At 42.9% G+C, this 20,244-nt stretch overlaps 1 protein-coding gene across 1 annotated transcript in view; it reads right to left on the bottom strand.

Annotated features, from left to right (window-relative positions):
- Positions 1-448: 448 nt before the first annotated feature.
- Positions 449-20,244, bottom strand: part of Fech (ferrochelatase) — a 32,097-nt gene continuing 12,301 nt past the window's right edge. Inside the window, exons 4-11 of the mRNA XM_034518364.2 lie at positions 18,773-18,921; positions 14,053-14,187; positions 10,972-11,078; positions 7,320-7,418; positions 5,353-5,460; positions 4,744-4,908; positions 1,890-1,949; positions 449-1,435 (exon numbers count right to left, since the gene is read on the bottom strand). Coding sequence (XP_034374255.1) covers positions 1,301-1,435; positions 1,890-1,949; positions 4,744-4,908; positions 5,353-5,460; positions 7,320-7,418; positions 10,972-11,078; positions 14,053-14,187; positions 18,773-18,921 — 958 coding nt within the window. The 3' untranslated portion in view covers positions 449-1,300. The remainder of the gene's footprint in view (positions 1,436-1,889; positions 1,950-4,743; positions 4,909-5,352; positions 5,461-7,319; positions 7,419-10,971; positions 11,079-14,052; positions 14,188-18,772; positions 18,922-20,244) is intronic.

Raw genomic sequence — 20,244 nt, 5'->3', positions numbered from 1 at the left:
ATGTGTATATGTGTATATATGTATATATATGTGTGTATGCTTGTCTACATATATGTATGTATGTGTATATATGTATGTGTATATGTATGTATGTATACATACATATATATACTACACACACATGCAGGGAAAGATTAGAATAAAATGATAATATTACATTAGAGTAGCTATTTCTGTGTTTTACAAATGGCCTAGTTTATGACCATATAATTTTTATAATAAGAACTTATTCACGAAGAAAATTCAAGGCTATCAGACACAGTCAACTTTATAAAATAAGCACTCAGCCAAGATCAGGATGGTGCTGGAAGGTTCCTTGGCCCAGGGGAGACGAGCCCAAATCCATCAGTAACATTTCCTGATGGTACTGTCCTTGGAGACAGGAAGAAGACAGAGCCCCCTTCCCTGAGGTACCATGGACTCAAATTAAGGCAGACACAGCAAGGACTGAACTTCCACACGTTTATTAGGGCATACGCCTGGGGATCTCAGCGCTCTTGAAACACGCACTTGTCTCAGTTTCCAGGGAGGAAGATGAGACTCTGCCACAGAAGCCACAGTGCCCAGTGGATGGCGGCTGCACTGCCAACAGAAGCAGTGACAGGGGACCACTCCCACTCACTCGTATTCCTGGACCCATGGACTTAGGGAAAGAGCAGGTAACATATTTGTGTTTAGTGCTGGCTATCAAAGTAGGAGCCTTACAGGGCAAGCACACAATCTGAAGCTAAGCACTCAGACTAATTCTTTTACAAATTATATTTCATAAGTTTACCATAGTCACTTAAGTTATAGCTATATCCATAAGACTATAAACATCTCAGTCACCACTGGTAGCACATAGAGGAAACACACCATACTATTTTAGGGAGTTGTTTTGGGTAATAAGTGCAGAATCTGTGTGTATCTCATAAGATAAAAACGTAAATCTCATTCCTAGGATGTCCCAGTAGATAGATATTCTACACTCATAAATTGACCCCAGAAAGGGTTGTAAGTGTTCACTGCACGTGTATATGAAAATAGAAATCTCAGTAAGAATTTTGAGCCCATTCTCCAAGGAACACAATTTTGTCTGTCTGTGATGCTAGCTAGCAGTTGGGAAATGGGAGCAGGAGGCACACTGGAGGCCAGTTTGGCCTACATAGAGAAGTAAGAACTAAAATAAAGTAAAACAAAATAAAACATAGGCAAGAGAGAAATCGTAGACTGTGCCCAAATGTGGCTTCCATCCCCATCGTCCCCATCAGAGGTGTCTGGAGGCTGTACATCTGCGAATCCCACGGGTCCTCAGACAGGGTCACAGCTGTTGGCTGGTGAAGAAGGATTTAGTCTTCCTGCAGACAGGATTTACACAGAGTGGACAGCTCAGACTCAACTGCGTGGAGCACAGCTTCTTTGACTGGATGTGGGAGTGTACTAGATCAGCAAGGGCCTGCAAGACACAAGAGAACAGAGCCACCTGAGGCGAGAAGTCTGCGGGAGCCCTCCCTGGGTGCATACCCTCAGCTTATCCTGGGGAAGATTGTTTCATATGGGGGTTTCTTTTAAACTGAGCTGAACAGAAGTGTAAAACATTGCCCGCTCTGGATATTGTTAGCTTAGGCAAAGTTAAAATGGAGACTTTGGGAAATGGATCCTCTTACCCCACCCACTGCAGCTGCTCACTGAGAAGCAGACTTCAAATTAGGCAGCTGTAGGTGGGCAAACTAAGGAGAGTGGGGCTACCTGCAGGAGAAAGGGGGAGCAGAGAAGGAATTCACTCTTAGTTTTGTAATTAATTGGAACTCCAAATGTACTAATATGTGAGAAAACCAATATTCTGCAGGAGTTTCTCAGAGGACTAGTCTGCGCTGTGTTCTACTAAAATGGTTGTAACACTGTGGTACCTTGGAGAACAATGGATTTCCATTAAGAGACTCCGCTCTTCTGATGTTTTCAGCTCCACACTGAATCAAATGAGAATGGGAAGAAAACACAGACACATTTTATTTTTCTTTCCTTTCCTTTTTTTTTTAAAGACACTAAGTGCTACAAAAGAATAAATGCACAGAAACACTCACACACACACAAACACAAAAACAACAGCCTGACTATGAATGGTCACAGACAGCTCCTGAATGATGTGGTCATGTGGTGGATGGGCAGACAGACTGACCAGGCTACCAGAAGCTGCTCTTGTGTTTCCGTGTTGCCCCGGCCCTGTCCTTCCCACAGTGCTGTGCATGCAGACCATGCTGGATGGGTCTCAGTAGCGATCCATCCAAGCTGGCATCCCTCTGCCCTTTCTCCTGTCTTTAATGGAGGCCTTGCAGACTCATCTAAGTAAATGTTGATGCAATTAAGTAAAATTTCCTATTTACTTTAATCCCAAGTAAGTGCTAAAATGAAAGAAATTAATTTATGGACTCTAAAACATATTGTTTTAAAATTGGATCCAATGTAGAATTGGATTTTAAAATAAACTTTTATAGAGAAAAAAAAAACCTGAGTATGTTCAGCATTATTCTTTACCCCTGTTTTAAAAAAACAACCCAGTTAATTATTCCCAGATAACAGAGAACTATTATGTATGATTTGCTCTGTGCCTAGGACCATCTCTTTCCCATCCACACTGAGACACACAGAGTCAGTTGCTGTATCTTCTAGACTGACATTTACAGGAAGAGTCCACAGGGGAACCCATTGGTGTTCAGGAAACACCTAGACCTCAACATGGAGGTTCTACTTTAAAAAAAAAAAAATCACAAAGTGTCCATGGCAACAGAATCAAATTAGTAATCAGAAAGAGGCGGGTGGGCTAGGAAGATGCGAGGGCCACAAATCTGTCCATGGAACATTACTGGAAAAATAAAAGCATTTACAGTCACACAGCATAATATAGTAAAGAATTTAAAAATCCAAGTGACTATTAATCAAGGATTTACTAAAAACAGCTAAGGCATCTGATTATGTTTACTCAAGTATATTTACCAAGATAATGTATTTAAGGATGGAAAATGGGGTTCACAAAAAAGCGTGGCTGTTATTTTGTTACCTGCACAGAAGCCTATCCGTATTGAAACAGACACATTCAGGGAAGAGGAAGGTGTTTTATGAAAACCTTAACAGACGCCCTCTCTGAGGGTCAGAGTAGGCGCATAACCCACTCCTGACGTGGACCCTTCAGTTCCATCTGAGAAGTTTATTATTTTTATCAGCAAAAGGCAAAAAAATTGTTTCTACTTTGAAGTAAAACATTGTTTAAACTTTTAAAGTTAGTTGTTTTAAGAATGCTGTATTTTCATATCAAAACAATGATAGTTAGATGGTTTTCTTTGTTCCCTATAGGGATTCATTTACTAATCACTACTAATCCTCTTGGTTACTAACAAGCCTCCATTTATAATACAAAGGGATGGAAACTATCATTCAACATTGAGAAAAAACCTCATTTTCAAACCCCCTATACTAATTAGGTCTTATTATTATTACTGAAGTCTCTCTAGCAAGTTTAAAATTAGCCAAAGTCACGGTGGGCAAACAGAGGCATCTGTAAATAAACCCCATGAAAACAATGACACCTCATCTTTGTCAGTTACAACTTAATTCCTAGTGGTTAGAAATCATGGGCTCCCCTTAACTTACTAATGTTGGACTGGTGACTGGCATAGACACTAGTAACAGGAGACACGCTAATACCTGACAACTGGCTCCAGTTCTGACCCTACCCACGCTCCACTCCGCCCCTCACCGCTACCCAGTCCCAGAAAGGGAATAGATTTCTATGGAACCAGACTTCCACCAGTCACCTATGAGAAGGCCATGAGTTCTCACCCAAGATTAGACAAAAGGAGGAAAGGACTTCCTGAGTCCCAATGCTTCCAAACTTCCCACAGAAACAGAGCAAGAGGCCAGTGAAGGTTTCAGGCTAGCCCTCAGAAGCTACAAGACAGGTAAGCAACAGTTTTTCTCCACCCTGAGTGACAAGTCACATCCATCTTATGCCAACAGTGGTATTTGTTATTTCAATCGTCAAATTGATCACAACTTGTTAGCAAACAGCTAATTAAGTGAGTGCACAGAAGAGGTCAACAGAATTACAACACACACTGCCTTCTGTTTGCTCTATGCTCCTCTGAAATGTCAAAGACACCCATGCAGCAAGCCCAACCAGAAACAGCGTAAGAGCCCAAGAACTGTATCAAGTGGAGAGAATGATAAACAGTTCCCTCAGAATAGGTGAGACAGACAAGTCCTTTTCACTAAAGACTTCACCTTCAGATGGTACAGTAACTCACACTGAACAAAGGATTAGTTCCAGTGATACTGGCCAACACGGTTTAATAAAGACATAAATGTCCTCTCTATTGCTGTTGTAGAATGAATTTGTAAAGTATTATTCAAAATGATGAATACACAATACATACAAACACACTAAAAATCTGTCTACCTCCCCTGCCCCTTCCCTTTGCTCCTTTTGTTAGCTTTTTCTGAGACAGGGTCTCTCTATGTAGCCCTGGCTAACCTGAAACTCACTAAGTAGATTAGGCTGGCCTTGAATTCCCTAACATCTGCTTACTTCTGCCTTCCAGTGCTGGGATTAAGGGAATGTGCCACTACACCCAGCCCCATAAACAGTCATTTTTTTTTTCAATGGCATAGTTTGGCAGTTGTAGAACAACAACAAAAAAAACCAAAAAACCAAAACCTCCTCATAAAACAAACCACGTTGGAACTAAGAAGCTGTATAGGTACACTTACCTTCTGAGCTAACACTTGAGAGTATTCAATATCCAGTTCATAGAGTGTCTCAATGTGATCACTGGTAAATGCTATCGGAACCAAGAGGATGTTCTTCCTCCCCCGCTCACAAAGCCCTTTGATAGCCTCATCCGTTTGAGGGCCCAACCAGGGCACAGGACCAACCTATGAGAAAGAAGACCCACTATGAAAATGGCACATTTCTCCTGACACAGCAACAACATATTATTATCAGGCCCCAGCACACGCTAGAAGCATACCCACATCTGCCCATCTTGGTGAGAGCCACTCTTACACCTCCTTAAATAGGTTTGAATATTTTTATATTGAGGCTTGAATCTTTCTAGAGGCTGGCCTGACCTGATGATACAAATAAACACTTTCTTTCATTAAAGCTAAAAGCCAAATAGTAACCGACACAACTCTTCCAGTTGTCTGATTTCCCTTCTGTCTGCTTGCTCTCTGCAGAGTTCTTTCTGCCCACAGTGAGCAGTCAACTTACAGAAAAGCGTGCTGGTATGGACTAGCCCAAATACCCATTTATAGATAAGGGATCAAACAGATTTTCTCCAGAGATGCTAGCCTGAAAAATATATGCAAGTTCCCTACCTTGGATTGCCAAACCAGTCGGTAGGGGTTGGGGTAACCCAGCTCTTCCATGACTTTGTGGACAGTGGCTCCTACCTCTTGGGGATAGGGGTCCCCTCTGTTGACAACCTGCAATGGAGACAAAATAAGACACAGTCACCAACACTGTGAAGATGTCAAGCACCACTGGCTACACAGGGACAAGATGGATGTGGGCCAGACCCCTCCCTTGCTCTCCTTCCAACTAATGACAGTTGGATCTGAGCATGGCAGAGAAGTTCCTCGGCTCCAGACTTTCATTATCTTTCCCTGTTATTGTTCAGGGACAAAGGCTTCATCTGTTTACTCCAGCTCCACGTCTGAGGTGTACAACAGGCACCCAATAAATACTGCACTGGGGACATGAAATACTAAGACAATATCTGATGACATTACTAGTAGCAAATAGTCATTAGAAGAATAATTGTAGAAGAGATGAAAGAAATACAAGGTTGCCTCTGACATAGTATAACAGTAACTACTACAGGTAGGAGCCGCCATGACAGCTCTGGGATGTTCCAGTGTAAATATTCACCCACCCTCTCTGGAGCTTCCCTCTGGTACCTCAGTCTCATCACACCCAGAATGGACCCTCAGAAAGGAGGCATGATCCCACTGAAACAAAGCAGGCTGGCTCCCAATGGGAAGACTCTCTCTCTCCCTGATGTCATCTACTAATGTGGTGGCTGCATTCCAGGGGAGCTGCACAGGGCGTGACTCTGGTGACCACCAAGGGTGGCACCTCCATCTGAGGCTGGCTGGCTCCATTAATCATGTGTTTCGGACCAATCACAGCTATGAAAATGGAATCTTCCACCTCTGTACTAGGAAGACCGCGTTCTCAGGACGGGATGCTAGTTCTGAGTAGACGGAACTGGGGACTGTGCCCAAGACCTTTCAAATATCATACAGCACACAAACCTGATATTTCCATGTTTCGTGAAATATAACCATTGTGACTCAGGAGGTGACTTTTTTTTCATGTTCTCATTGATTTGTTTGTCATTCTGTAATTTACATGTAGAAGTAATTTTAACAATGTATTCTGGATACAAGCTTTTGTCAGATCTATATGACTATTTCCCCACATGTGTGGCCTAAATTTTCAATTTCTGTTTTTAAAATTTATTTGTTTATTCACTTAACAACCCCAAATCAGCCCTTCCTCTCCTCCCAGGACACCCTCACACAAGTCTTCCACCATTTCACCTTCCCCTTCTCTTTTGAAGAAAGGAAGCCCCCGCTCAAGTGTCACCCCACACATACCGACCCCACACATCAACTCACTTCAGGACTAGGCACATCCTCTCCCACTGAGGCCAGATAAGGCAGTCCAGTTAGGGACTTGGGATCCACAGGCAGCCAGGCAACAGGCTCAGAGACAGCCCCTGCTCCAGTTGTAGGAGGACCCGCATGAAGGATGTGACATTTTATGGACAAGCTGGTATAACACAATGAACTAAGAATCACACACTGTATGCTGTATATTCTCTGGCCAAGCTGTGGTCCCTAGTTTTGGGGAATTAGAAACCATACTGGGTCCCTAGAAGGCACAGGCTTCTGCTAAGTGTGAAGACAGAGTTAGGGCTTAGTGTGAGCAAATCTGGCTGCACGGCTCAGTACAGGGAAGCTACACATTGTATCTCTCTCACACAGCAGGCAAAAGCATGCTTCTTTTATCTGATGCACTCGTTAGAAACTCTAATATCTGAATCAATCCTCCAGTTATCGTTTTAAAGAAGGCTATTAATAAGAGATCTATTTGTGATATTGTGCACTGAATTAATTGTTAGGAGGTTTTAGAAAGTGAGTCTATGAGCAAGCTAAGGCTAGGAGTTTAGAATTCATGCTTGCACTGAGCTGAGCACAGAATGGAGCCAGATCCACTTTACACCTTCAGAAAGTGAAACGACCCAGCCCTCTACCACTAACAAAATGTTCTTACTTACAGACATCGGCAGGGAGTGGGCAGAAAACAGAATGACCACCTCGCTTCTCTTCTCCTCTGGAAAATGGTTCAGTTCTTTCAGAATGTGGTCTGCAAAGCACTGTGGGAACCCCAAGAATGGGGAAGAGAACAAAGAATAGAAGAAAGATCTGAGAGATGAGAGCCACACCAAAAACCTTAGTGCAGCCTTCAAAATCTGGAACCCCATCTCATTTTTTAAAAAATGCAAGCATCACAGTCTCTTTGCTTTGGTTCAGCTTTGAAATGGCTCGCAATGGTTTCAGGGGCCTAGGGAATTTGATGGGAAACTTCTAAAGCTCACTAATGGCTCTCTGCAAATGAACTCGGAGGAGCTGCTTCCCCTCGGGAAGAGCAGGGCACACTTCCAGATGGAAAGGAAACACAGATGGGAAGGAGAGGTTGTTTTAAGACCTCACATTTGCTCTGTTAGCAGGAAAACAGCTTACAGGGTCTTTCTAAATCTCCCTGACTTTGGCTTTCAGGCCTATCACATTAAAATACATTAGCCAGAAATAGGAGAGAAATAAGAAAATACTCTTCTATTTTTATGACATCTTTCTTACGAGTCCAGGATCTGTACCAAAGCACTCTTCGTCACGAGCTTCTTAATGACAGATGATGGGCTCTGCAGCCCCCATTAAACACACAGTGGGGAAAGGCTGTGGTTGATGTGAGGGCTAGCTGGCCATATGTGTGAATGTGGACTAGAATCCAGGTCCTGCTGCCTCCCAACCTCTGCCCGCCAGACCAGCTCCCTCTCTTCTAGTTGGCACTTGCTGATTCTCACGGGTAGGTGCTGAAACACCAGATCTGAAGAGACTTTCTTTCATCTTACACTTGAATCATTCCTTGTCACAGGGCTTATAAGGAAAACGTGGCCAAGGACAGAAACAGGCCAACTGATAAAACAGGCATGTGGCCAGGAGTCAGACAGAAGTTGATATCAGTGTAAAATACACTTCTGCAGAATTTTGTATTATAGTTATGTTAAGAGCACACCACTGACCTTAAGACTGTGTGTATGTGTGTGTTCTTGAGTAGTTCAGAAAAAAAAATAGAGAGCTGTACACAGAGAACATGTAAATGACAGGTCAAATGAGACAAATAACGCATGGATACAGGTAAAGAATAGATGATAGTTCACTGCACCAGTTTTAAAGATTTTACTTATTTTGTGTGTATGGGTGTTTTGTCTGCATGTATGTCTGTGCACCATGTATATACTTGGTGCACACAGAAGCCAGAGCCCATTAATGGTGGTTGTGAGCTGCCATTTGGGTGTTAGAAATCAAAGTGTGAGATTTCTGTAAGAGCAACCAGTACTTTAAACCACTGAGCCATCTGTGCAGCTTTATTTTTGATTATGTGTGTGTGTGTGCGTGTGTGTGTGTGTGTGTGTGTGTGTGTGTGCAGGCACACACGCATATGTGTATTGCTGGGAACTCAACTAGAGTAGTGGTATGTGTTCTTAACCAATGAGCCAGCTCTCTGGACACATTATCCTTTTAACTAATCTTGTAGCTATTTTGCATGTCAGAAATAATTTCCAAATAAAATGTAAAGAACTCAACAGAATCATACAAGCTTGTAGTTGATGCAGTTTTGATGCATATCAGTGTTCAATCAATACTGTAAGCTCCAAACTAGTCCCTAAGAATACTAAAATATCTATCATTCTAGAACTCACAAGCTTTGTCAAGTAAATGCCCTAATGAAGAAAACGGAACTTAGAGAAGGCATCTGCCGTTCTCTTCCTCCCTCTCCCTTCCTTCCTCATCTCCATGTTGTGTGATAACATTTGATACCAACAAAAGCTATATTTTTATAGTGTTCATAATGTTTAGGAAGCAAGACTGCTCAGAAAGGATTATTTTTAGAGAGCAGCCTACATAAAGAAGCCCCTGTAAAGTTCACATGGAAACCTGGAATACACATTTACGGCAACTTCTCCAGAAGCTAGATAAATAGTGGTGTTAGAGAAAGGTGAGAGGGCTGGAGAGATGGCTCAGCCGTTAAAGGCTAGGCTCACAACCAAAAATGTAAGAAAGATGAGAATAGGACAACTGAGTAACTAGTACTGATAACATGCAGGAATATGAGATTTAAGGCCCTATTTTTTTAGTTGAGTCTATGTAAGAGTTTTAGGGTATTGCCCCCCTTCCTTTCCTTTTCCTCAGCTTGTAAAATTGCAAGTAAGAACACAATTCCTCAGGGCTTGGGAGAGTCACTAAGCCATCTTCAAAACTCAAGCGGCATGGGCAAACAGAAGTGCTACTTAAATCACCTAAGACCCATCTGCAGGATTTTCTGTGCGCAGCCCCTGTGCAAAATGAAAGCAGCAAGGCCTCTCAGAGCCTTCAATCACACCAGCCAGGAGGGCAGATAAATGCCTCTAAAATTCCCTTTCATTTTATGAACAGAGACTTCCTCGGTTAAGAGACCTTTCCATCTTTCTGCTTCCCCCCTTTCAAAGGGCTGAATTTTAATGCAAATCTAATTACTCCCGCGATCAGGGCAGGCAGATGCTGTGCAGATCCCTCGTTCCTGTGCCACATGTCAGCTCAGACCTGCAATACCCCCCTTCCCAGCCACTGTTTCAATAGCAGCATTCCGGGCCTTAGGCACTCCAGCTACCCCTGGCTGGACCCAGGAGAACGATGAACGCTGGACACACGCACGCAGCGACACCCAGCCCTAGGGGACCTCTTTTACTCCTACCCCAGTGTTAACCCTTTCCTGCCCACAGGACACCACTTTGGGGAAGCCAGCCTGATTTTAATGCCATCTACCGCCATCTAGTGGTCACAGGTTTTAAGTGCTGCCAATCTTTGCAGGTATTTGCCAAAGACCACAGAATGAACAAAGTATTATAAAATATAAAGTAAATCCAAACCACTTCATATATCTCGACCTAAAATAACTCAAAAAACAAAAACTCATACATACTCAAAACCCTATCAGAGTGAATCTGGATTCATTTTTAAAACCAATTTCACTCTCATGTTTTTGTTTTTTTAATAAGGTAACACCAATTTAAAGCTAATGGTTTTAGAATTGTAATTTCAACGGATTTTTCTAAAATAAAAGTACACATTGACATATTTTAACTGATTCTTCTAAAATAAAGTACACACTGAGAGAATATTCTTACAAAGGTAAGTGTACAGGAGAAATGAAGATTTCCTTTTGCTCTATAAAACTTCCCCACTATAATGTTATTTACTGTCATGTCTCCAAATATGTCCCTATATACTATCGTCACTGTTTTAATCCTTTGATATTTTAAAAGATTTTAAAAATATAGGATTTAAGTAATTTGTTGGTCCTTCAATATAGACATATAAGTTAGTAGAAATTGATATAATCCTTAATGTTCTTCTAGCTGCTGAAAAATACAAAACTCAAAATCTAACTGTGGTCTACAGTATAATCTGAGGAAAGGAAAGAGTCCGATCATTTTAACCTTTAAATTTATTGTCATTTTTCACCATAGGTGAGAAGTCTAATGGTGTGGCTTTAATTCCCAGCATGCAGTTTAAGCAGGAGAACACAGGCTCAGTGAGCATCTCTGACAGAGCCAGACTGAGTGGCACTAGGCGCAGTGAGGACAGTGGCTGTGTGGGCATACATACCTGGATGAGGAGGGGATGTGTGGGCCACCTGTCGATTGTGCTCCACTTCATGGTGGGCTTCCTTCCCACCTCGTTATAGTATCTGTAAATGGCATTTAAGCTGCTGCCTAAAATACAAGGGAGCCATTTAGTAGATGCACTTGACTGTGGTGAAGAGACAACGCAGACTAGTAAAGGGAATAATTGTGAGTTCAAAAGTGGGCAGCTGCATCTATACAGAAACCCAGTCTAATTACAATCTTTTCAATACTCTAAAATGCATATAGATTTAACAGCCCTGCAAATGAAGATGACTAAGGAGCAATCAATCTCAACAGACCTTCAAAGATTACTGAGGCCATTTCCACTAAGAAATGTGGGGGCTGTGAGCTTATAGGATATAAGCTGTTGTGAACCTGCATGGACCAAGTCTTACAACTGAGAGCATGTGAAGAAAAGCAGTCCTATTATGGCCAGAATCGGCCTCATTACACGCAGTGTAGGGGGCGAGGAAGACAGAGAGAAGTGGGCTGTTATCCCAGCATGCTGATGCTGCATTGTTTTATTCTGGTGGAGCTGCTTTCTGGTATTTTCCTTTACAGCTGTTTTACTTCACCAAGTTTCTGTGTTAGAACATGCATTATTCTATATCTGGAACATTTTGGAACATTTTCACTCAATATTGCAAGTTAAATATTCCTCATGTTCAAATGAAAGCTTTCCAACCAGTCTTTCTAAAGATGTCATCACAAGACAAGCGGCCTATTGAGAGATCTAAAGGCCCTGTATTTAATCAACTTTTACAAAATGTATCATTCCCTGGAATAAAGTAAGCAAACACTATACTCTAACAAGTAACCTAACAAAAGCTGTGTTCCTAAATGAAAGGTGAAAACCCAAAGTCCAGAAGTGGGTCGGCAGAATAAAGCTGTAGCTTTTCCCTGGCCCGGGGAAGCTGGCACTGGGGTCAATCCTAAGACCTATGAACCCAATCCTGACAGGGCCCTCTTACTCAGTCCTCCACAAATCAAGTTCCAACATGTCTGTGCTGCCCATTACCAGTTTCTTGGGTTTCTTGCCATAGGAATCACAGTTAAGTTGCCAGTTTAAAAAGCTGACTTGGGACACAGATTATTAGCTCAAACAGTTTGGTCAGGCTAAGATTCAACTTGTATATATATATGTATGTGTACACACACACATATATATACATACATACATATATACATATATATGCATATATGTATGCATATATATATATATATATATATATATATATATATATATATATGATCAATGGGTTCAATTTCAATGAGTGGGATGTAATGAAATAAGAAAATCCAAGCTTGGGGGTCAAAAATAATCCCCACTAGAAATCAAAGCATCCCATCATCCTCACATAGCAGATCTCACTGCACACATGGGCGTGGTTTTCAGATGGACAGAAGGGCTTCTGGTAGCTCCCATGTGTCAGTGGACAATAGTCAACATATTACAGAAGTAGTTAAGAAGAGGAAACCTAAATGAGGAAGACGCTATGAGAAATACACAGAGCCTATTTAAAAGACAAAGTGGCAAAGGAGACCACTGGCCTCAAAGAAGAAATGTGGTTCACAGAACGTCCATAGCCCAGAAGTCCCGCTGCTCGGACTTACACATGATGTCCTAGAGGAGAGCAGTGCGCCCTGAGCTCTGACCACACAGGAAGAACCACCGGTGAGCTAAGGCATGCGTCTGTTGCCACACAAATAACCACTTTTAACTTGCATACTTTTGAAAGCAGACATCTGCACATTAAGAGACATTTTGCGAAGCAAGATAAAATAAACCTTGAAAATACTAAGATCTGACTCATTCTCCAATACTATATTACCAGTTACTTTACAATCATAGATTTCCAAAGTAAATCACAATTCAAACTTCTGGATGCACGTGAAAGACAGGGCACATTTTAACAGACGGTGTTCTCTCTCTCTCTCTCTCTCTCTCTCTCTCTCTCTCTCTCTCTCTCTCTCTCCACACACACACACACACACACACACACACACACACACACATCTGTACGCCTCAGTATTTAAGGCACACAACACTTGGAATGCTTCCTCTATAGATCTTTACTTCTCCTTATAGATATAATAACATTAATATTCAAAGAAACTGGGAATACAAATGCACTGACCTAAATCCTTGAGAAAACACAATTATATTTGTGGCTAACAACAGAAGCTTTACCTATAATTAAGAATAACCGGAAGTGGTGGCACATGCCTTTGATCTCAGCACTCAGAAGGCAAAGGCGGGTGGATCTCTGTGAGTTCGAGGCCAGCATAGTCTACACAGTGAGACCCCAGCTCAAAAAGCAAAAAACAAACATGAATACAGTTTCCCAAGCTTCTTTTTTATCCTTAGTCAAATGTGCGAGGACAGCAAGGAGTAATGCATTCCAAAACCAAGAACACAGAAGTCTGCAGGATGTTAATTCAAGGCCTCACATTGCTTTTGTTGTTGTTGCTGGTTTTGTTTGTTGTTGAGCTTATTGGTTTTTAAGAAGGGGTCTTACTATGCAGCCTTGGCTGTCCTCGAACTCACTGTGTTGATCAGGCTGGTCTCAAACTTACAGAAATCAGCCTGCCTCTGCCTGGGGTTAGAGGTGTGAGCCACCACACCTGGCTAGGATGGGTTTTTAAGTTAACCAGTAACTAACCCATAAGTGAAGGAGAGACAGATACAAAAATAAAAATAGCAGCATTTTCCATATCACACGGACCATTCTGCATTCAAAATAGAAACAGCCATTCCCTTTACTCCCTTAATAAAACTTCAGGGTAGGCATAAAAATAAATTTATGATAAAACCTAGAAAGTGATCTGTTAACTATTAACGTAGTAACCACACACAGCTGCCACCCACTGTTTGTAGTTCTCAGCTGACTGGTCGATAATTCCAGAAGCCCACGAAGCATGCAGTTTCAAAGCAACTGGCCTGGCCTCTTATGTGTACAGAAGACAGGCCAGATTTGCCATTCAAATTGCAAATCCCATCAGCACTCAGACTCCTGGGCTAACTCTGCCAGGGGTACAGCCACCTTGGAGGCGTCCTTACCTGTGGTGGAGCAGCTATACTGTGGATACTGTGTGAAAGCAATGGCCCTTTCTAGCCCATCTCTCTCCATCTCTTCAATTGCCTCTTCTGTCAAGGGATGGACGTACCGGAATCCAATATAGTATTTGTGAGGTGCTATTAGAAAGCACAGGCAGAAAGGAGAAGGGATTAATCTTTATATAGATTCCTCAGAGTCACCAAACATAGTGTAATGGCCAGGACAATAAACGACTAACCTAATTTTCTACAATGCTGATATGGTGAGCAAGTTAGGATCTTCCTGGCATCTTGTCTATCATTTAGCAGGTACAGGGACACTTGGTCATTCTCTGAAATCGGCAGTCCTTACCTGCCTACCTTTTGTTAACACAGCCATCTTTAAAATGCAAGCTTTCGTTAATTCTCTGTTCTCATCAGGCATAAAGAGACTGAAGAAAAGCGAGGGGAGAAGAACCCTAAAACTAGTATGCCTAGCTGGGCATGGTGGCACAGCTTTTAATCCCAGCCTCAGGAGAAGGATCTCTGTGAATGTGAGGCCAACCTGCTCTATATAGTGAGTTCCATGCCAGCCAGGGCTACATAGTGAGATTTCGTTTCTTTTTTTTTTTTTTTTTAAATTTAGTACTCATTCTTGATATGTACTGTCTTTATTGAGCAAAGTGGCATATGTCTGTAACCTCCAACACTCTAGAAGCAAGAACAGATGGCCAAGTTAAGGCCAGCTGGGGCTACAAGGCAAGTTCAAGGCCAGCCTGAGTTACATATCTAGAACATATCTCAAAACAAAGACCAAACAAAGAGGGCTGCTGGGGCTTTGTAGAACAGGACTCTGATATCAGTACACGGGTGCCTCAGGCAGGACAACTGAGTCCGAAGTCAGTGTGATCCGGAGCACATTCAAGGCCAGTACAGAGTATAGAATGAGCAAAGAAAGAAAACGAAAAAGCCTTCTGAGCATGGCTTTCAGATAAGCCCTGTGGCCTGGAGGAAGCAGGGAGCAGCAGACATGGCTGAGCTGCCTGCTAGAGGCTCAGGCCAACTGCAAAAGATGTCCAGCCTGTGGAGACGCCTGCTGGCTGTGCAGTGGGCTCCAGGTTCCCAACTGCAGTGAGTTGTCACCCATGCTGTGGTGGGCTTTGGTGATGCAGCTGTGTCTGAGGCAATACTGTTCCTGTAAGTAACTCTTACCGAATTCCTGTAAATAAGCTCAATAAAACTCGATGGTTCATCAGCTTATCCTTGTTTTGATCTATCATCTGTTTCCTATCTGGGGGAGAAGATGCTTGTTCATGACTCCCCAGAAGTAGTGTCACCCAAGGGGACAGTGACTTGCCAAAGGGTCATGAGTACCTAGGCCACTAAGGGCTAGGAACCCAAGGAGAGCCTTCAAGGTCCAGAGAAACAAAAAGTAGCTCCCAAGGGAGGCGACTCTGCTGCCTGAGTGACTGTGGTCAGGCAAGCAGGCTCCGTGGAGGGTAAATGCAATGTGCTCATATTCTTCCTGCATGTAGCTGACACATGCCCAGTGCACACACAGACCTGGAGGATGGATGGATGGATGGATGGATGGATGGATGGATGGATGACAGAGGTATAGGAATCAATGGGCAGAAGCGTAGGTAAATATACAGGCAAATGGACAGACCAAACAGAGGAGAAAAGACAATTTTATGCCACATTGGGTGACTTAATGACTTGTCAGGCAAGCCACTGAGCTGAGCCCCAAAGTTGCAGTGAGTCCTGCATATTCTAAAAATGAATCTCTAGAGACAGAATGCTCAATCACTAGATTAAACAGCCACCTTCCCAGCAACTTCAAGTACAAAATGAGTACTATGATCCTTTGATGGCTTACACAGCAGAGGACGTGCCCACGTGTAAATTCCTGGCTTTGCATTACATGGCCTTACAATAAAATGACCAGAGAGTAAGTGGGAAACCACTTTTGACAGAAGGTGGGAAGGTGCCCTGGGACTCTGTTTGGCCAACCTGGGAGCCTGAAGCCACAGAAAGTCTGCACATGCAACAGCTTCCTCATAATGACCAGAAAAAAAGGTGAAAAGGTGGGAAGGAGGCAGTCCTGCCTGGTTTGTTGTTCTTTGTTTTGTTTTGTTTGTTTGTTTGTTTGTTTGTTTGTTTTGAGACAAGGTCTCTATGTAGTCCTAGATTTCCTGGAATTCACTAAGTAGACCAGGCTGGTCTTGAACTTGCAGAGATTTGCCTGCCTTAGCTCCCAAATTCTGGGATTATAGGGGTAGGCCACCACTCTTGGCTTTTCTTTCTCAAATCTGACATCTGATAGAGCTCTTCATGGGGGGGGGGGGATGCTATAGTAACATATAAACCAAAAACACTGGCACCTTCTTAACACTTCTTTCCATTAAAAAAAAAAAAAAACCCGCACATCAAATTCACTACCATGATAAACTGGCAACAATCAGAGTTTGTTCTCTACCAAGCAGGGGTGGGTAGAGACAGCTAAGTTTTTCTGCCATATTTAATGAGATGCATTGTGGCCTGTGTAGAGGAATTGTGCATGAAAGGCCCTTGAGCCACAGAAATGTCAAGCTGCAAACCTGACTGTCAGAAGTGCAGCTAAGTGAGATGGTCTGCCGAGGGAGGAGAGAACTGGGTGCCTTGGTGCAATGGGACTGGCATTCTTGCTGAAACATTTCAAGCTGATGTTCAGTGATACTTTCTCAGAGTGCTGCCTAACAGGCTGTTCTTTTTGAGGGTCCTAGGATCATCAGCTCTTGTCCTGAATCCAAAGCTGTAGAATGCATTTACAATGAATATATGCCCTAACTGGAACTTTTTTCAGTTTTAACATTTCTCATCATGTTGGTTGGCTTTGTCAGGTTGACACAAACTAGAGTCACTGGACAAGAGGGACCACCACTTAAGGAATTGCTACATCAGATTGGTTTGTGGGAATGTCTGTGGGGCATCTTCTTGACTGATGGTTGATATGGGAGAAGGCAAGCTCATTATCGGCAGTGCCACGCCTGGGCATGAGGTCCTGGATGGTATAAGAAAGCAGGCTGAGATAGCCACGAGGAACCAGCAAAGAAGCAGTGGTCCTCCATGGTCTCTGATTTAGTTCCTGCCTGGATTTTTCCCCTAGCTTCCCTCAGTGATGAATTGTTACACTGAAATGTAAAATGAAATGAACTTCTTTTTCCCTAAGTTGCTTCAGGTCAGGACAGTATCACAGTGACAGAAAGCAAACCAGGACACACATAGTAGCTCTTGCTTTGGTATTATATGGAGCCGTGTCCTACGGTCAAGTGTGCCTTGGATGGGGATAAATGTAGCATCTGTAGCTCACTCTTGCATTTAATGTCTCAGTCTATGTAGAGGTTATCACAGGTTACCAGATGTATGTGTGCCGTTAAAGCCAGGCCAGTGTAGCAACTCGCTGCCTCACAGTGGAGGTGCTATTGGCTGAAAGCTTGACTGAAGGCTGCCCAGTTACCTGAGCTAGCTACTTCTCTAAATACTCATCTAACTACCATCCAACTAGAAGAAAAGGCCACAGCGATAGTCTTACCTTCTGTGCGTGGAACACTGCTTCTTCTTTACAATCTAGTTCAACTTAACTTTAAACTTCCTTTTGAAATACTTTCTGACATTTCAGTTTGTTTACTTGTAACACTGGAAGTCATTTTTGAAAGTTCTACAGTCAGAGGATAATGCCTTGAGAACTCAGTCAGGTGGCCATGAATTATGTATTACAGAAACTCACAAATCAATAGTCGCTAGTACCAGGACCAAGAACAGGGATCAGTGGATAAAGTGCTTGCAGTACACATGTGATCCCTCGAATTCAGATCCTGTAACACATAAAAGCTGGGCAGGTGAGTGGCCACCTGTAATCCCAGCACACAGAACGCGGAGGTATGAGATCCCAAGGCAAGCTGGCTAGCGTAGACTGAATAGACTGGTGAGCTCCGAGTTACACTGAAAGACTGGCCTCAGTGTATGAAGTGGAGGAATGGAGGAAGACACCCAACATTAACTTTGGGCCTCCACATGCACCCACACCCATCCACACAAGTATGCACTCCACACACATGTGCTCCCACTGCTGCAAACATGCAATGCATACATAACAGTCACACACACGTACTCTCACACACTACTCCACCCATACTCACATATTCTCTCATCCTCTCTTACATACACACACATTCTCTCTCCCTCTCTTACACACACATTCTCTCCCTCTCTTACACACACATTCTCTCTTTTACACACATACACACACACTCACATATTCTCTCTCCCTCTCTTACACACACTCTCTTATACAAACATTCACACATCCTTTCATCCTGTCTTACACGTACACACACATTCTCTCTCCCTCTCTCTTACATATACACATCCTCTCATCCTCTCTTACACACACACATTCTCCCTCTCTCTTACACATACACACATTGTCTCATCTTCTTACACACACACATACATACTGTCTCTTATGCACACACACTCTCACATCCTCTCTTACATACACACATACACACATTCTCTCTCCCTCTCTCTTACACACACACACACACACACACACACACACACACACAGCTGGTGCAGAGAATCTTCTTGCCTTTGCCTCTTGAGTTCTGGAATTACAGGAGTTCCCCCCCCCCCCGCCCTCCCAAATGACTCTGAATTCTACGTTAACGAGCCTAGCACTGCATTACCGAGAACAGCACACCTGTGTCAGGGGACAGCTCATCCAGCAGCTTCACCATGCCTTCTCCTTGTTTGGAAGTCCACATCTTGATGGGGGATCCACCTCCGATTCTGCGATACTGCTCTTGAATTTTGGGGGTTCGGCGTTTAGCGATGAATGGTGCCAGCTTACTAAATCATTAGACATGTAAGTGAGTGGATTTTATTCCACTTTTGCAATTTCAGATACATTTTCTACTCACTAAAGAAGAGATGAGTAAAACTTCTTAAGGAGAGTCAAACAAGACAAGTGGTTAGGAATGTGGCCGTGAGGCCCCTGACAATTCAGCATGATCTGACAGCTCACTCCTGCACTCCACAAGCATTCGCTCTATCCTGCACACTCTGGATACCTCACACCCCTGACCAGGATGCTGCTAGCTACCATCCTACAAGCTGAATCTGCACCTAACGAGAATCAGGGGAGAAAGCACAGGAAACATACACTGGTTTTGTTGGTGGTGTTTGGTTCTGTGACACCAGAGCCTGAATCTGGGCCCTCATAGTGCTAGTCAAGGACCTTGCCACTGAGCTGAAGTTCCAGGACTGGTATCATTTGTTTTTAATTTTGAGACAGAATCTCACCATGTTACTTGGACTGCCCTTGAACTACAATGCTGCTCAGGCTGGCCCTGGGGACTATTTCCTCAGCCTCTTGCTTCACCAAGCCTAACTTTCACAGGCCTCTTTTGAGACATTTTGTTACCCTTACTATTTAGTGTGTGTGTGTGCATGCGTGTGTGTATGGGCACACAGGTGTGTGCCCATGCACATGTGTATATACACTCTGATACAAATGTGGTGGACAAAGGACAATTTGCATGAGCTGAGTTGGTTCTCTCTTTCTACCACGTGACTCCCTCCATGATATGCATACACACACACTAAAGAAATAAAATGTAAAAAGAAATTTATCCCTTGGGGTTACAAAACAGGTTTTGGTGGAGCAATATAAAGCTTAAGTTTCAGCCAAGAGTTTCTGATGCACCTATAAATATTGAGTAGAATATTAAGAAAGTTCTCTAGAAAATAATAAGTAGCCCTTACCATATTTCCTTTTCTAAAACAAGTATAACTGCTATTGTACATTACAAAAACAATCTCTCAACAGTGACAGAACTGGAGTTAAGAGATTAGAAAACACTATATAGAACAGAAGCCTCAGTGATTAAAATATCAAAATTCTTGGGCATCAAAACCTCACTTTGGGACTGGAAAGATGGCTTAGCAGTTGAGAGCATGTGCTGTTCTGGCAGAGGACTCTAGCTCCGCTCACAGCACCCATGTTGGGCAGCTCACAGTCACCTGCATCTTCCATTCCAAGGGATCTGACACTCTCCTCTAGACTCCTCAGCTCCTGTATCTACACGTGTGCACCCACAACTTACAAGAAAACCTTTTTTTGAGACAGGGTTGGTTTCTCTGTGTAGAAGTTCCTGGAACTTGTTCTGTAGA

The sequence above is a fragment of the Arvicanthis niloticus genome, chromosome 14 (assembly GCF_011762505.2).
Source record: "Arvicanthis niloticus isolate mArvNil1 chromosome 14, mArvNil1.pat.X, whole genome shotgun sequence".
Classification (NCBI taxonomy): Eukaryota; Metazoa; Chordata; class Mammalia; order Rodentia; family Muridae; genus Arvicanthis; species Arvicanthis niloticus.
This window is presented reverse-complemented; position numbering and strand designations above follow the sequence as displayed.